This window comes from Cydia fagiglandana, chromosome 18 (assembly GCF_963556715.1).
Source record: "Cydia fagiglandana chromosome 18, ilCydFagi1.1, whole genome shotgun sequence".
In the NCBI taxonomy this organism is placed as follows: domain Eukaryota; kingdom Metazoa; phylum Arthropoda; class Insecta; order Lepidoptera; family Tortricidae; genus Cydia; species Cydia fagiglandana.
This window is the reverse complement of record NC_085949.1, coordinates 5,993,603-6,012,866: the sequence shown is the minus strand read 5'-3', so window position 1 is coordinate 6,012,866 and position 19,264 is coordinate 5,993,603. Positions and strand designations below refer to the sequence as shown.

Below are 19,264 nucleotides of genomic sequence, written 5' to 3'. Positions count from 1 at the left end.
ATCCTTTGTTAAAAACCTCATAAAGATCCGAAACAATGGCCATAGAATCGCTGGCCTTTACTCGCTTCCGCCCATCCCGGCGTCCCGTAAACCATGGAGCCAGAATGAAGCACGTATAGAACGTGACTGGGTGTAAGCTCCGCTTCTTACCCCGATAAAATGTAGTCCAACAGTGTTTCCGTTGGTGATAGTATATATAGGCCTTAGATATTTGCAATCTGTGATCTAGTAATAGAGATCTAGTAATACGCTAACCACGTTCGACGTGTCACCTCCCTGTCACACTTACGTTCGAGTTTACAAGTGCGACACAGGGGCAATACGTCGAACGTGGTTCGCGGTAGGCCCTCCGTTGCTTGAACAAAACGTCTTAATCGGAGAAAAAGGATATCACAGGGTTCAATCCATAAAATAAGGTGCCCTACGTTCACCTACGCATTGATCGGTGTCGGATCGCAATACATAAGTTTCTGTAGAAGATTTAAACACACCTAGTCGCTATCGAAAATTTCCAAGTTTTCTCACCCAGAAAAGAAGCACTCCATTGTAGATCCAAGCTTGTTCAGTCTGTTCGTCGCATGGCTGAGCGACTTTATTTATTGTACACCTTTACTTCTCTGGGTTGTATAACATACCTACAGACGAAATAAAAGAGGTATTTTGTTCAGAAAATGCAATTGGTAGGAGTAATTTACTGTATTGTGTTCGACTGACAGCATTTTATTTTAGTTATCTCGTATAGAAATAGAACCGTTACTTGGGCGATCTACTCTACCTTTCGTGGTAATCACTTTTTTTAAATGGAAACTGAGAAGTTACAGGTAACTAATATGTGTATTTTAGTGGATATTTATATCATGTGTGAACGTTAGGCGATTGCAGTGCAAACTACATTTTTCTAAGATACTTAACAGCTATTGCAGTATTTCCCAGGAATGTAAAGTGTCGAGACATAAAAAGGACAAGCGTCCCACGGCGAGCTCTAAACGCCTTCCGGAATGCAAGCAGCAAATGACTTGGAACAGATAACGTGATGCGTAAACATTCCTTCGATGTACTTAATAACATTTCTTTCCGTATTATTTGCAGCGACACAAGATGACAAATATAAAAGTTATATTATTTATAATAAGAAGTTTCACGGTTAACGGCGGACTTTCCCATGTAACCTCACATGTAGAAATTGTAAAATTTGGTCATTTCACAACCACGTCATTAATGATTAAATCTTTGTGATTTTATACATATATTTTAATAAGCATGTTAAAAGAATGAGATTTTATTTTATTATGAATGGGCTTACTCATGGCCACAGACTAGCCGAGGCGTAGACGAGGCCTACGATGGAGCGAGCTCGCCCAGATGGTACCTGTTCACCTGTGCCTGTGAAGGTGTGCGTTGGTGGTCTTGTTGTGTTGTTAATTGTATAATTGTCTAAGCTACGGGTGACCTCTCTTGTATTTCTAAAATAAAAACAATCCAATCCAAAGAAATCACATATAATGAATTAATGCCTATACCAGGCCTGCAGGACTCGCATGCGTTTCACCTTCCGTTGGAGTTGCAGCATCCCGTACAGGAGCGCCTCGGCCGTCGGCGGGCACCCGGGCACGTAGATATCCACCTGTAATTATTTGCTTATTATAGATAAACAAGAAATACATTCATTAACGTCTGAAGAATACAAACACATCCTTCCCTTAGCGTAATCCCACGGCTTGCGGGGTAGGTCCCCGCTGGAAAGCCTACCGCAAGTACCTACCGTTCTTTTTTTTTTTGTTTTATCCCGATAGTGTGGGGGATCGTTGGATAGGTCTTTCAAAATGAATAAGGGTCTCCTAAAACCATTTCTTGATTTAGTTAATATTTTCGGAAATATGCGCTCTGAAAGAAAAATAATATGTGTCCCCCCTCTAACTTTTAAACCACGGGTCCAAAAAATATGAAAAAAATCGTGAAACAAGACCTTAATAAATACTTTCAACGAAAACTATAGCGAACATGATCGGTCTAGTCGTTTTTGAGTTATTGCAAGAAATCTTCTTTTCTTAGTAAAAAGACGTAAGTACAAAGGGCTGCAAAAGTACTCCCTTATGATACTTACTAATAGAGGCTTTGGCCTATTTTGACAGAATGGTAACTACGAAACCATACACTGAGCATGGCCCGACATGCTCTTGACCGATTATTCATTTTTAGAGTAGGTACTGCATGGGTACTTACACTTACTTATCTCTTATGTGCTATTTTTATTATTTTGCTATGATAAGCTTTTATAAAATTAGAACAACAGCTTTTCGTGACACCAGTACTGTAAATGTGTCGTATTTTTTTATTATATTTTGTAGGTACTGTGGGGTATACTTGAATTAATTAAAAAATAACATAATAGAAAAAAGTATATCTCAAAGGAAAATAAGTAAAATTCCAATTTCAATTCAATAAAGCGTTTGTTATTTGATATTCAAAGGAAAACTCGATTTATTTGGCTCCGAGAAAGGAGATTCCAAATATTTTCTCGTAATTGGATCTAATAAATAATAGTACTACATAGGTACTATGAGAATTGGGTACATATTGTACATAACAGTCAAATAATGACTATTCCTTAATCTTTATATATTTCTTTCTTTGTTACAGTATAAGGCAGTCAGAGTAGTGTTTGTTTTTTAGAAAAAGGAAAAGATATAGAATAGGTTTTAGTTGTTGAATAACGCATTTGAACGAATTATCATGTTCTTTGGTGTCATATACTACATTATTTGTATTTGTATTTATTTGGGGAAATCCTGAAGAAAGGCCAGGTCAAGAGCACCCTAAAACGGCGAGCGTGTATGAGGAATGTTATGAATGTGAAGGAAGCGAAAGAGGTATGTCAGGATCGTAGCAAGTGGAAATCCGTGGTCTCTGCCTACCCCTCCGGGAAATAGGCGTGATTATATGTATGTATGTATGTATGTATGTATTTATTTATTTATTGTATACATGTACAGTATAGGTAGGTATCGAAGACTACCATTCTAGGCATAAGCAAATTCTTTTATCTTTTAATTCCTTTAAATAAGTTGAAAGTCGCCAAAGCGAAGTATTAAGTTTAACTAGGTACTTAATTCTAAAATTTATCCAAGTATTTCAAGTGCCTGAGGCAAAATTTCATTTCAAGTTCGTATTTAAGTTCATCACAGGACTCATAAAACAAATCCATTTTATCTGATTTAAACTTTAGTCATACTGGGTTTCTTAGCTTGCTTAAGATTACTATATTTATTACAAGCGTACATACGATAAATCTTACAATATAAACCGCTGATGAAATATACATTTTCAGCGGCATGTGAATGGAATTTAGAGTGCAAAAAGCTTTGTAAGTCGAGCTTAAATAAAATTGTTAACAAATCAAAATTGTGCTCTACGTATGTAATATTAATATACGTAACTATAGTGTTGTTTGAGGATTCTTGCATAGTATAGCAGTGTGAGATACCTACTACATATGTGCTCATTTAGACAGTTATAATTTTTTGACTGGGGCATATGACACCATGTCGTAGGTCTTGCACAGAATCGGCGCCATTTAGAGTTGATCACCGTGCCAGCGACTATTATAACGACGGCTTGTAGTGTCGCGCAAGTCGGTTTGCAGTACCACCCACCTTGGCTCGGGTATCGTTTCATAGAGCTTGCGTACGATGGGCGTCATCTAGTTGGTCACCATGCCAGTCTATTATAAACATGGCATGTCGAATGCCGCGTATACGAAGCACTTACTGGTATAATCCTGTCACAACCCCGCACAGTGCTGTACGTGTAGTGGTAGTACCCGCAACCGATGGCACAGCTACCCATGGATAGCATCCAGAACGGGAGCCATCTTGTTGGTCACCGCGAGTATAAGGCTTTTTGTGTGCATTAAAAACCACTTACTGGTACAATCCTGTCACAACCCCGCACAGTGCTGTACGTGTAGTGGTAGTACCCGCCACCGTTGGCGCAGCTACCCATGGACACCACCCAGCGCGGTTCCGGCATCATGTCGTATGTCTTGCGCAGGATGGGAGCCATTTTGTTGGTCACCGTGCCAGCGACTATTATGACGTCTGTTTGTCGCGGCGTCCCGCGGAACACCATGCCGTAGCGGTCCATGTCGTATCTGAAAATCAAATATCATAATAGAGGTATGTGCTCCTCGTAGCTAGATAATCGCCTCCTATTCGTTCGCCTTTATTCGTTCGGAATTCACTTTATTACTTTAATGGAACAAGCGGATCATCAGTACCACCTTGCTTCGTGCTAAGTAAGAACACTACATGAATACCTAATAATCTTCTCTACGTGATTTACTGTTAGGTTTCTGTAGGGCTGCTCTGAACTTGAGATAAATGAAATCCCGTAGGACGTGCCGTACCCTTCGTGTACAAATTAAAGTTCGCATACAGTAAACCCTTTTCAAAGCATGTAAAATGTAGGCACTCATTTTAATATGACTGATATTGGTTTGAACTTTATTTGAAATTAAATGTCTAAGATTGAAATTATTCTAGCTTAACACTTGTAAAGCAACGACCCAGAAAAGGGTTAATTTAATAATGTTCTCGAACTATAATTCTCACATCCGCCGGCTCCAGTATACTCAAACACCGAACCTTTCAGATGACATTTACTGTAACCTTTACCGATTATTGGAACTGCCACACGCTTCAATAGTTTCCAAACAATAATGAGATTCTATCGAATAAGGCCCCGAGTTGGTTGATTAAGCTATTATTTCGGGCGTAAAGTTGGACTGTGTTAGTTAGAACTGTAGTATTGGATTTGGTGCCTTTGAAAGCTTATTATTTTAGCCCCTATCCATGACCCGAGAAATAATTATACATTTAACTCTTTAAAAAATTACATCTAACAAATAAATTTTTGATAGATATTTTAGACCGACATTTTATGATAATGCTGTAAATTATTCTAATAGTCTAGTCTAAATTCAATAATAGTCCAGTTATTAAAGTTCGTGGGTTATAGGTAGATATATAAAAAATCTTCTGTGTTTGACAAAAATCGCTCAAGAAAAAAGATTTCAAACTTCTTCTTAGACTGTGTGACATACCCGAACTATCTTCTAAAACCTGATAAACATTCTAAAATCCGAATATTTTGTAAATAGAGTCAGACCAAGCTAAGGTGGCCGTGATTTTTGATAGCACAACTGTGAACGTGTTAAGTAAACGTCATAATTTCATAGAAGTTTGACGTTTGAAATAACACTTGCACAGTCTTTGCTATCAAAATCGCTGACTCGTCTGACTCTCTACCCATATGTGTTCGACTTAATCTCAAGTGTGGATTGTTTGAAAGTTGCACGCCCCTAAACGATAAGGTCGGCAGATATCGTGGTAGCAAAATTATATGCCGCGATTACCGAGACTAGTACTTAATTATGCAACAGGTAAACGAGACCCGGGGCTCCGATTACGAGATAATGATCACTTGTATCCGTTACACTTGTTTCTACAAAACGACGTATCTCGTATGAAACTTGTGTACAGACAGCAACATATAACTGACCTTTGTTAGACCTTATGCCGTTGCAGTAAAGTTCAGTTAATCAGAATCTTGCAGCATTGTGTTTCTGAGGTTAGTATGGGCAAGGTAATGAAGGGCGATAAGCATTCCTCATCTCAGATGATATAAGGATAAGGTATCAAGTACCTATTGTAGAACTTGAGCTGGTCAGTAATATATGCACATAGTTTTTGCACCTTCCATGTATGGCATAATAAATAATGAGAAATAAGGCGTTGTAGATAGTTTTATGTAACTGTGTTAGTGTGTAAGATTACAATTCCAAAGAGTCAATACTTTCTAAATCAGCTATCATTTTATTTGAAGTTTTATCATTGATAAATTTAAGTTCAACATGATATTGATATTATTTTCTCATAAACAGTTTTGTGTTTTACCTATTGATAAAATTGTAATGAATATGTATGACTGAGAAAGACAAGCATTTAAAACAAGATACCGTCAAATGAAGCAATTCACCAAACATTTACTGTCTCAATGTATCCCTAATTAACCCTGATTCATTAATCAATGTGAGTAATACGTGTGACAAGTCACTTGCTATAATCAAATCTCGACAAATTGCTCTTCAAGTTCTGGGAAATGAACCGTGAGTCACTTCTGAATAAGATTTATCACTGAGTGTGCGACATGTGGCAAAAATCTGATGCTAATGTACGTAACACAAAGTTAAATACCTAGGTGCGGCGTAATGCATCATCTCCAAGGCGCAGCAAGCGAGGCCGAAGGTCAGAGGCCAAAGCGACCCTTTGCGGCCCCAGTTGAGGATGTCGTCTGCTCGAGCCACTACCCATTCCACCTTTGACTGAAACAACCAACATTTATAATAAAGCATTTTGTACCTAGTCTCCATTTTGGTTCTAGTCCTTACTGTATTTAAAGGTAAGTATATCATCCGGAAAAATAGGTACCATAATATTTGTGATTAAAAAAAGCTTTTAAAATTAGATCAGGTGTTGCGGAAATCCATATGATTGTTCCAATTATTCCAGTGGGTCCCATCCCATGGTATAGCGGTAGTGTGCAGTAAAAACTTGTTATATTTGGAAGTCGTCCAAGGAAGCAAGCCCTCGTTTGCTTCTTAAAATTGTCAGGCGTCTATAAAATTCAACACGTATCACAGCTATGTAATATTATCATATAGTACTCATAAACGCATAAACTGCCTCGCGTTCAACACACAGTAAAGCCTATTCAGAGACCATGCAAGCGCATACACCTCTGTGCTCGTGCATCGAATACTAAGCCGTGACTCACCGCGCAAACATCCCGCGGCTAATATGCTCTATTAGCTTCGGGTAATCACGGCCTTGCTTCGTTGACAAATTGGACACTTTGGACTTGGACAGAACCCTATTGTTTTTATGATAGCTCATCGTTTGACTTGGCATTGTTGTGCTTCTGGTTATACTCATTGTTTTCACTATTATCACATGCAGCTACTTGTGGCCAATCAGTAAGTTCCGATTCCTCTGTGTTGATTGTCATCTCGACAAGATACCTCATTCCTTTTCATTTACTCCACTTTTTGTGTCCTCTAAGGGTGGAATCACATTTGTCAGCATCGAGCCGCATTTTATATATGAGAAATTGCTCGTTAGTATGAAGCTTTTAGCTTTCCGATGCGTACGCATCTTCATACTAACGAGCTATTTCTCATATATAAAATGCGGTTCGATGCCGACAGATGTGATTCCACCCTAACCCTTCTCAGCAGCTGTCTACATTTATTATTTGTTAATTTTACGACATATCTACCTTACAGTCCTACTCGTACATAGTTCGCTAGCAAACCACGGGTTAGGAACATTGAGCTTTTACCAAAGAGTTTGAGTATCAAAGACTACCTACTCGCTGGTAAGTACTTATTTCTTCTGAGCATCGTAGATGAGAGCTGAAGGCGTACACACGCAGCACGTGCCGGTTTTACTATCACGTACCAACATTGTAAAAACAGATTACATAATACTTATGGCACCATCTCGCTCTCACAGACGTTATTGTAATTAAAAGTTTCCTCATTTGTTAACCCGTTGGCCGTTCCGTACTTTAACGTGGTGTTTACAAGTGATTCTATTCCTGTTTATCTATCCGCAGGGTGCGTACGAACCGATAAACACGCCTATATACCGCACAGAGACGTTTCCCAGATTTGTTAAGACACGAATAAAACGAACGTAAAAGTTTATTTTGCGGAAACCTTTAGATGTTTTAAATGGGGATTGCGCGGATGTTATTCTTCTTACGTAGTTATCATCATCATCGTCATCATATCAGCCTTTTATCGCCCATTGCTGAGCATAGGCCTCTCTTCGAATACGCCACTTACCCGGTCCCGAGCCAACCTTATCCAGAAGTGACCCGCAATCTTCCGCAATCGCACCCAACGAGCCAACGGACGCCAGGCACTCCTTTCGCCTGTCTTCTTCTCATGTAGTTTTACTTTTAAGTATTAGATTTTGTCTAGTAACTAATAGGAAGCGAAATTTATTGAAGACGTCGTAGTGGGACAATATTTCAGTCAGCAGCAGAAGTTGCTTAGCGGGTGAGGTGTATGTAATGAACGGCACAAACTTTGCTGTCAAGGGGATAGGAACGTGTGTAGTTTGAAGGTCTCACTCACTCGCCCCCTTAGCGTCTATTCAAAATGTTAAAAATATGTAATAGATATATCGATTTCTGCGTTTTGCTTATAACTGTCATAAACTTTTGCTTATTATATGGTAACGGTGACCTAGCCCAGGTGACCGTAACCATGTAAACGAGTGACAAAAAAACTGATCCACTCTAAAATTATTTTTTGTTTGTGCATTTTATATCCATGATATATGACATTCAAACTAATACACATTTTCTGTTGTTCACAGGTATGCCAAGACACATTACACAGTAAAAGGTCGAAGCGTAGAAAAAAGGTGGTAATGTGAAACTCTTAGAACGACCTTAGAGCAAACACGACTAAAGTTTTATGAACAATGTATTCATTCAACGCTAAGGAAAGTGTCCCGTGACTAGGGAATAGCTATACTCGTGAACATTCGTCTAAACAGCTAGTACCACAGATTAAACAATATTAGATCTGCCACTTTGAAAGAAAAACCGGGCAAGTGCGAGTCGGACTCGCGCACGAAGGGTTTCGTACAATAATGCAAAAAACGGCAAAAAAGAAACGGTCACCCATCCATCCAAGTACTGACCCCTCCCGACGTTGCTTAACTTCGGTCAAAAATCACGTTTGTTGTATGGGAGCCCCACTTAAATCCTTATTTTACTCTGTTTTTAGTATTTGTTGTTATAGCGGCAACAGAAATACATCATCTGTGAAAATTTCAACTCTCTAGCTATCACGGTTCGTGAGATACAGCCTGGTGACAGACAGACGGACGGACGGACAGCGGAGTCTTAGTAATAGGGTCCCGTTTTACCCTTTGGGTACGGAACCCTAAAAACGACATACTTTTCTACCTAAATGTCAATTTTGCTGCCGCCTCTGACTCCTCATTTTGCGACTAAAAAACCTGACCCATTTGCTCATTTAATTTGAAATATTTACATATACGGTATACTTTGTTACCTATATATTAGAGGTAGAATGTTTTTATAATAATAAGAAACACTCTTTAATAAGTCGGTATATACCTCTCTCTGTGGCCGTAACCATTAGCAAGGCTAGCACAGGAGAGGCGCGACAGTATCTCGCTGCCGAGATAGGTTACCTGAAATAAAAGAGGGACGAGTCTATCTGGCGGTCGAGATACTGTCTCGCCACTCCGGTGCTAAGCCCACTGTAGCTTGCGCCCTTTCTCGCTGCCGGCGGCACCCTATAGTTCGTTTTTTTAGCATTAGAAAGAACTCCGCAGAAGCAAGCGTGCAGTTTTTATCAGGCTCGTTAATTGTTAATAATTATTGAATTATCTAATGTAGCATGGTCAATACATAAAAATTAATTCAAATTGTTACCGCTAAAAGTGCCAGATTTAGAACCACAAGCGAACTTCTGTGAAGTTCTTTCTAATGCTAAAAAATACGGACTTTAATCAGTGGGCCCCTTTAGAACGACCTTAGAGAAAACACGACTAAAGCTTTGAACAATCTATTCATTCAACGCTAAGGAAAGTGTCCCGTGACTAGGGAATAGCTATACTCGTGAACATTCGTCTAAACAGCTAGTGTCACAGATTAAACAATATTATCTGTTCTCTCTCTCTCTGACTCCTCATTTTGCGACTTAAAACCTGACCCATTTGCTCATTTAATTTGAAATATTTACATATACTTTGTTACGTCGTATATATTAGAGGTAGAATGTTTTTATAATAATAAGAAACACTCTTTAATACGTCGGTACCTCTGTCTGTGGCCGTAACCATCAGCAAGGCTAGCACAGGAGGGGCGCGACAGTATCTCGCTGCCGAGATAGGTTACCTGAAATAAAAGAGGGACGGGTAGTCTATCTGGCGGTCGAGATACTGTCTCGCCACTCCGGTGCTAGGCCCACTGCAGCTTGCGCCCTGCCTCGCTGCCGGCGGCACCCTATAGTTCGTTTTTTTAGCATTAGAAAGAACTCCGCAGAAGCAAGCGTGCAGTTTTTATCAGGCTCGTTAATTGGTAATAATTATTGAATTATCTAAATGTAGCATGATCAATACATATAATTTATTTCAAATTGTTACCGCTAAAAGTGCCAGATTTAGAACCACAAGCGAACTTCTGCGAAGTTCTTTCTAATGCTAAAAAAACGGACTATAGGCAAGATTTTTAAATGAATAAAAAACAGCCGAATGGATTCCACCTCAATTCGGTGACATATTTTTTTGAGAGCGGTGTTTCTGCCATTGTTTTATGTAATCTATACAACTATATCCCTTATCCCGTATAGTCATTTCGCGGGGATAACGCCATTCCGCGGTAATTGGGTCCCGCTGCGGCAAAACCTATTCTCCCCACCTTGTTATGTCTTCTATCACATTCTTTCAAGTTAACCACAATGCGTAAGAAAGGGACATGATATCTGAAGATATATCTCGAAGTATATTGAGAATAAGGCTCGGTACTCGATATTTACGGCTTGGAAAGTTTTTTACGTTATCACACAAGAATATAAAATAAATGCCCTCTCGCGCATGAGAGGAGGCCTGTGCTCAGCAGTGGGACGTATAAAGGCTGAAATGATGATGATGATGACACAAGAATAGATAAATTAAGATCGGAGGTGAAAATAAGTATGTATAAGTTCTTAATAAATAAGAGCAAAGAGGAAATTCTTGGAAAGAAAATCCCAGCTGTAGTTGTGACAGAAATAGAGAGATATATTGTAGATGAGGGCCTCTTTTTAACATAAGTATTTTTCTAACAGAGTGTTTACTTTAAACTTAGAGTAAAAATAGTTCTTTGTTTTACAAGGGGTCAAAATTGTTGTTTAACCCCTCGTGCTAATATTGCTACCCGAGCGTAAGATTACAAAATTGAACCACGAGCGTAGCGAGAGGTTAGAAAAGTGGAATTATTAGCGTTACGAGGGTTAAACAAACTACTACCGAGTGAAACACAAAATTTTCGTGAGGAAAATACTGACTGTAAAACATTAACCCCCTTTTTTTAAAACTTTACGGGCCTGATTCAGTTAAATTATGTTTTACCCCTTTCTTACAAATACATAAGTCAAAATGACAGATAAAGACAAACGATTATTAGCTAATTGAGGTTAGTCTTGTTTGTTGTTGCTTTTTGTTGAATAAGGGAGTAAGTACAGTCAACAACACTCCCAGCTGTACATCGGTGGACCTTATGCCTTTTGTAATAAGGTCCACCGATGTACAGCCGGGAGTGTTGTTGACTGTACTCAAGGTAATAAGAACCTGTGATCCAAATCAAATCAAAGGCTCTCTACGTAATAATGATGGGCTCCCAATCAAATACCTTTAACCGCCCAACCAACCGAACGCTTACACGTGCAGAGTTCAGGCGAAATTAAACCTTATGTCCATGTCATTTCGTTATCGAATTTTCGTTTCATCCGTTTATCTACACCGCTAATCCTCAAGGGTTCCTACTGAGCCCTAATCGAACCCATGATTCCCTGGACCCTTAATTACTTGGCTTGTCCCGGATTATTCAAATTCCCTGATTGCTAATTAAGATCAGGGATTTTGATTTTAAATATTTTTGGGTTCCATTTTGCAGTTCGTTCCTTATACTACACAAGTATACAAGGATCACACTTCACACGGTTTTTTTTTTATTTTGAGTCGTCAATGGGATCATCAACTGGGTGTGGTCATTGTGGTCACTACGAGATACGGACGCCGTTATAATTATGACTAATGATAATCTGACAATCATTACATTATGACTTTCAATAATTTTGACATTTATGACAATCAAAGGGATCCGGGCAGGGGTGCGAAACTCCTGACTTCGGCCAAACTCGGCTCCGTTCGGCTTAGCATTTCTCCGAGCAATTATTAGGGTTGGCACAACTTGACGTCCATTTGAGTACAGGACCACAGAGTCCACAGATAAGGTAATGGCTTGAATTTTGACAACCCTAAATGGCTATTTAGGGTTGTCAAAATTCCCTTTCGGCTGAAAGGGATAGTGCCATATATTAGAAAGGGACAGCACGATTCGACCCTGAACCGCTGTCAAAGTTCGGTTTTGTAGGAAGTTTCCTTTCTGTACGGCAGACACGGCAGTACTATTATTTATTCTGTGATCCGGGTGCAAGCCACTATCAGTGCTTTTTCACGTAACTCTGCTAACTCGAGATAAAATTACAATTATTTATAGGTATTATAATATACTCGTAATTCAACAAATCCTCAGCAAATACACATCGTATTCCTATCTAGACACGCGGCAGCGTGTCAAGCCAAGTTCAAGCAAAGGAACTGGCTAGCCAGCGCCGAGTGTAATATTACACGAACCACTTGGTGCCACTTTTGACCCTTCTATAACTCAAAACATCTTTGACGTAAACACATAAAACTACGTGTGTTTAATTATATCCATAAGGATATCTAGAAGCCCAAATTTCATGAAGCTAGCTCAAACGGTTATAAAGGTATGAAGGTCAAAAAGTCGTAAATTTTAAGACTGACTTATGACTTATAGTACCTAAACCTAACCTACTTCCAGATGACCTAGAAGGATGAAATTTGGAATCCAGCTTGGTTATTGTGTGTAACCGTAGGAAAAAATCTAAAAATAAAATAAAGTTAAAAAATAGGGGGGGTCCCCATACAAAAAAACCACTTTTTATTGGGACTGACATATAAGTACCTAAACCTAACCTACTTCCAGATGACCTAGAAGGATGAAATTTGGAATCCAGCTCGGTTATTGTGTGTAACCGTAGAAAAAAATCTAAAAATAAAAAAAAGTTAAAAAATAGGGGGGGTCCCCATACAAAAAAATATTTTTTTATTGTAGCGTTGGAACCGTTACAAGCAGATATTTGAAACTACCCCAATATATGTATTATTATATTTGCTATATTAAAATAAAGTTTAGTCAAAAAATAAGTGGTGTACCCATACAAAAAACTTGTAATACGCTCTAAACAACCGGCCAACGGTGTGTCGTCGGCGGCGCGCGGCACCACATAATTATACAAAGAACAGAAGTAAAAACCATACAGCGGAAACACAAGAAAAAACATTAAATCTCAATACCTGCCTAGTTTTCTTTACAAAAAGTATTGATATCCCACCAAAAACATAAATGTAAAAAAGGAGAGCCAAGTTCAATACAAAAATTATGCTTGGCTGTGGGGCTTGCCGCAAAAAGAATGTAGATCTAAATGAGTGCCACTGCCAAGTTCTATGCAAAATCCAAATATGTATTTATAGGAACAAAATAACATTATAAACAAGTATTAAACTCTATTTCTTTGCTTTATTGGATACCTATAACAATTGCTGTTATTTAAAAAAATGTGAGATCTTAAAGTAGGTTAGATTTGGCTTGGCCAGGTTTTATCAGAATTACAATATATATGAAATGATTGATATAATGAAAACTGGCCAAGTCAAATCTAACCTACTTTAAGATCTCACATTTTTTTAAATAACAGCAATTGTTATAGGTATCCAATAAAGCAAAGAAATAGAGTTTAATACTTGTTTATAATGTTATTTTGTTCCTATAAATACATATTTGGATTTTGCATAGAACTTGGCAGTGGCACTCATTTAGATCTCCATTCTTTTTGCGGCAAGCCCCACAGCCAAGCATAATTTTTGTATTGAACTTGGCTCTCCTTTTTTACATTTATGTTTTTGGTGGGATAAAGAAATGAGACGGCCAAATTGCGAAGCATATTGTGTTTACACGTCAATATTTGCCTCGCTACTTTGTCCTTAGCCGAGCATTTCTCCGAGAAATATCGATCCCAGAGGATCGCTTTACTTGGCTAAAGGCAGCTTGTTTAGTGGTAACCTCTGCAAAGTACGTGAAGTCACACGTTTTGTCACTTTGTTGCTTTAACTCGATACATGCATTTAACAGAGTGCCTTCGCCAAATTCGCCAAAACCACCTACAAGTTTTAAGTTTATTCGTGCAGTCAAGTACAACTCATAGGTACATCCTTATCACTCTCTCTCTCTCTCTCTCTCTCTCTCTCTCTCTCTCTCTCTCTCTCTCTCTCTTCCGAGCTATGTATCCCACATGGCGATGGGGTCAGCCTCACAAAACAACGCCCCCCGCCGCGTCTGTCTGTTTGTGTGTTTGTATGTTCGCGACAAACTCAAAAAGTACTAAACGGATTTTCATGCGGTTTTCACCTATCGATAGAGTGATTCTTGAGGAAGGTTTGTGTATAATTTGCTAACCCGTGTGAAGCCGGGGCGAGTCACTAATTTTTATATTACGATGGCTTTTAAAGTAACTAGTCCTTGACGCCTTTAGTAATTAATTAGGTACCTACGTTAATTCGTACCTTGTCTTGTTTAGTATATTTCTGCCATATTGGTTTAAAAAAACCGCTTTTACCTATTGCAAAAAATGCTTACAAGTGGCGAGTAACTCTGTTGACTTCTACGATGTTCGCAATTAATTATGACATAAATCATAATAAGTAATAAGAAAAAACAAATAGCTTTCGTTTTGTTTAACACAAGTTAATCTGATAGATAGAGACGGAAGATTTATCTTTCTAATACTATGAACCCAAGCCATAATATATACACAAATCATATCTCCACACGATCCATTGGATAAGAATGGCATAATGCAATAAAACCCCGGCCCGGTCGCGGGTTCAAACCCCGGCTCGTACCAATGAGTTTTTCGGAACTTATGTAGGAAATATCATTTGATATTTACCAGTCGCTTTTCGGTGAAGGAAAACATCGTGAGGAAACCTGCATACATCTGCGAAGAAATTCAAAGGTGTATGTGAAGTCCCCAATCCGCATTGGGCTAGCGTGGGGACTATAGCCCAAGCCCTCTCGCGCTCGAGAGGAGGCCTGTGCCCAGCAGTGGGACGTATATAGGCTGAGATGATGATGATGATGAATGCAATAAAACAACCTTACTAGATTCAGTTCCTGAACGATCTTGAAGAAGACTTGGATTTTAAATGAACAATGGATCCTCCTCCATTGGATAACGAAGTTATCCTTTCGAAATAAAATCTCAATTCTCAATAATTCAATTTATATTTTCCATTCAGAAATATAAATTTTATTTAAACCATAAATCTCTGAACGCAATTTTTGCGCGCAAATTGAGGCGCCATCTTGGTGAACGGTAATTCAGAGCTGGATTGTTGAATTCAGCATTTTATTTCTCGGAATATTTCTCTTTCCTTAAAATAAATTCTTTTGCGGCAAAGAGTACATTGCGGAGAGTTTTGACAGCTGGTTTTATTTGTGAAGATGGATAGCAAAGGGAATAATGTGGTGCCGCTCAGTGTTTTACGTTAGTTAGGTGTTCCTACCAATTCCATTTTTTTATTATAGTACATATATAGAATCTCCTCTGGAAAAGAATGTTGTGCATATGTCTCTAGGGATTGTTATAGCATAAAGTTATAAAGAGACGTGAATGATGTTTCACGATTTTTAAACTAAGCACAATATTTACTGTCGAGACCTGACAAAGAATCAATTAAAAAACAGTTACTACTAACTAGTTTTTAGGTAGCATCCATAACAAACACACGAATAAAACATCAACAATTTTATTAACCAAATGTAGGCTTGATATTCAATCATAATTACCTGTCCGGGCTCATGGAATGGCGAGTATCTTCGCGGCTCTCCCTTTTTAAAAATCTTGTGGGCATGTGGTGGGACAGGGGGGCATGTCTTAGAACTGGCCTGTCTCGCTGGCACCAAACTAGCCTCCCTGAGGCACCGAGCTGCTAGGTCATCATCGCCCAAAACAATCTTTAAACTCTTCAGCTGATTCCTGAAATATTACATTTATTTATTCATTTTTTCTTTTCCATTAAGTACCGCAGGCTTTTAACGTGGAAACTAATCAAGATTATTAATAAGTTTGCCCTCTTTGTTGAACGCGATTGTTATCCGTGAAGATGGGAACACAAAAGATCCTTTGTGCGAGGGAAAGTATTGAATTTCGCCCGAATACTGTTTTCCGTTAACTGTATATATAATATAATATATACTTAAATATGAAGTCAAAGATAACAATGACTCGAAGTTCTTTGTCGCATAATGTCTCCTAAATGTTATTTCGGTATCTAGTAAAAAGACAGCCTACACAAATTGTTGGGTTCAGTGTCTCTCAGAGTTTTCTAGGAACTTGTTTGTTTGAAAATCAAAGCTCACGAGCTTAAGTCAGATGTTTATTTATTCTTTTGGGGTCCAACTTTATATAGTACCTTTGTAGAGATTTATTTTCGCAGTGTAAATCGTTTATTTACTAAATATTTACCAAACATTAGAGATTACAAAAATAAGTGTCTGAAAATGTATAGTGCAATCTAAGGAATTCGAACGGGATATAAAATAAACAAACCTGGCCCAAACATCTCTCAACGAGTATCCACGGATGCGTAACATTGCACTATTTATAAATAATAAACGAATAATGTATTATACAAACGTTGAATTTCACACCGCCCACTCGACAGCCTGACAAGTCTGAAGTCTGACACGCCGTCAGTTGACAAACGTCACTCGTTCGGTATTTGAACATCGTTCCAGAGACATAAATTTTATGTTCGCGAAACTTTTGATAGAAACGTCAAGTGAAAAGGTTAGTTATTTTCGCAAAATCGTATTAGTTTCATATTGATAACAGAAAAGCAACCTTAAAGTGTAGGTGAAATAGAGTTTTTAAAAATAAAACGGAAGTGAATTATGAGGTTTTGAAGAGTTATGTCGGTCTTGATCCAAGAACTGGAAAAACGTGTCAGAAATGAAGATGATTAATAAAAAAAATCGGAGCATGTTTATGATAAATAAGATCGGAATTTTAATAAAGATTTTCAAAAGACTACAAACAAAATTTCTTGATAATCTGGTTTGTCATAAAGTAAAACAGTTTTATTGAGATACGCAAATATGATTGTAAGTTTATGGCACGATAATATATTCATTAGCGGATGTTTTGGGGTCTTTGAACTGATATGAACTGATTAATTTAATGCTATAATTCACTTTGCCGTATTACCATGGTATTACCTACATGCGACACATAGCACTTCTTTACCTTAGTATTTATTAATAAAAGAGGTACCTATAAGTAGAGCCGTATTAACGGAGCATAAATGACGAGTGAGTTGATATCATAACTTAACATTTCGCTAAATGTCTATCTTGATTAGCGTGGCTTAAGGCTAACTATCTATATATATAAGTTGATAATCGCGTCCATCATAGGCCTGCTGGTTCGACAAAAAACAATTTTCTTGTACTTAATTTACAAAGTTCCTCTAGAGGTTAGTCCATGCTCTGAATTACTTGAAAGTAAGTTTTATTGAATCCTATCCAAGCGGAAAAGTGATTAATGGACTTCTTAATACACTTCCACTTAATTATGCTCAAGTTGGAATTCCACATCATTGAGTGCTTTTTTATCTCCTCCCCACACATAGGGTTTCTGCTCGAGAATTCCCGAGGCGAGAAATCTCGAGAAATTTGTCCTAAGTCGAGACGGGAAAAAAATATTCAATGCCTCGAGAACTCGAGAAATAAAACTCTTGTGATAAATAAAAAGAAAACACGCGTATAACACATGATGTGTCTATAATGTATTTCATTTTCAGGCAGGAACCTACTTAAAACAATTATTACCAACCAAATAAAAAACTACCTCGATCCGTCCCCTATCGTTCTAGCTTTAACCGAACCATGTTTTCAAACTTTTGAACTATCATGATTCATGACATTCATGTAGTGTATTTTTATTGAAAAACGCTTTAAAAAAAATTGTAACGAATTATAGAACCATGTAATAAGTGTACTAACAAAACTAAATTGCTATTGATAAATCAAATCATCCCGATATATTCCTATCAGCAAAATATTTCAATTTTAGCAGCTTTATTGTTACGTTGAGTAAGTACGAGTAATTAATATTACGTAGTAAAACTTCTGTAAGTTTTTTCACATCGAGTTAAATTGATTGACTTGAATATTGCTGCCTAATAAAATACCATATTGTAGTTTGTTTATATTTTGTTGAATAGGTACCTAAAGAAATACACTATAGCACAACACATCGCCTATAGTTTTTTTTATGGTGACTAAAAATGTACTATATGTTTGATTATTGATCTCACCTACGATTCCTACGAGTCTGATTTGTAAAAAAGCAAAAAAAATTAAATAACATGGTGTTTTTTGGAGCTTTCAAAATTTCTCGAGATACTCGAGAAACTCGAGAAATCTTGGTCGAGAATTCCCGTGCCTCGAGAAATTAAAAAGGTCGAGAAACCAGAAACCCTACCCACACATTCCTCGAGGAAGATAAATGATAGGGAATAATCTATTTTTACCCTATACTCATATGAGAAAATACCATTATTTATTTCTGCCTTTTAACCGTAAGGCTCCATAAAATATGTGCGGTTTTCAATCGAACCCTCTTTCGGCTGTCAATAAGGCGATACTGCCATATAGACTCTGAGGGCCTACCGCGAACCACGTTCGACGTTTTGCCTCTCTGTCGCACTTGTACATTCGTACGTAAGTGTGATACGGCAACACGTCGGACGTGGTTCGCCGTAGGCCCTGTGACCGCAACTGCCACTGTCGCACTAATTTGGAAGAGCGATAGAGAGAGATGACTACGATACGCTACGGAACGTTACCGATTGGCACTTTGGCTACGCTACGCTTTCACAATTGTATCGTTTGGAATATTAAGCTATAAATACTTAAGCTCATATACTCGTATATCCGTTCCCGTTTGCTTGTGTAAGCAGAACGTCTTTACTTAGAACCATATTCAAAGCATTCTGCTTATTCACTGGTTTCCGGAATACCTTTGTACGCGATTTACGCGCGAAACTGAAAGGGTCATTGTATATTCCTATCCTAAATAAAGGATTACTAACCTATGTTAGGATATAAGAACGTATAATGTATGGCTCTTTGCAGAGTATTGTGTTTAACTGGGTAGTTCAAAGGCAAATAGAGTTAGACCAAGATCTGCAACGATTCATAGAAATTTGACGTTTAAAATAACACTTGCACTGCGTGTGCTATCAAA

The 19,264-nt window shown here is 38.0% G+C and overlaps 2 protein-coding genes across 2 annotated transcripts in view; one reads left to right on the top strand and one right to left on the bottom strand.

Annotated features, from left to right (window-relative positions):
* The window catches only part of LOC134673326 (phosphofurin acidic cluster sorting protein 1), a 212,934-nt gene that overhangs the window by 150,415 nt on the left and 43,255 nt on the right, over positions 1-19,264 (top strand). The window lies entirely within an intron of this gene.
* LOC134673077 (NADH-quinone oxidoreductase subunit B 2-like) lies at positions 1,502-16,841 on the bottom strand. The gene is made up of 5 exons (XM_063531017.1): positions 16,565-16,841; positions 15,802-15,991; positions 6,255-6,382; positions 3,925-4,150; positions 1,502-1,624 (listed from the first exon to the last, which is right to left on the bottom strand). Exons 1-5 carry the CDS (start codon positions 16,606-16,608, stop codon positions 1,508-1,510), a joined length of 705 nt encoding a protein of 234 aa, XP_063387087.1. The 5' UTR covers positions 16,609-16,841; the 3' UTR covers positions 1,502-1,507.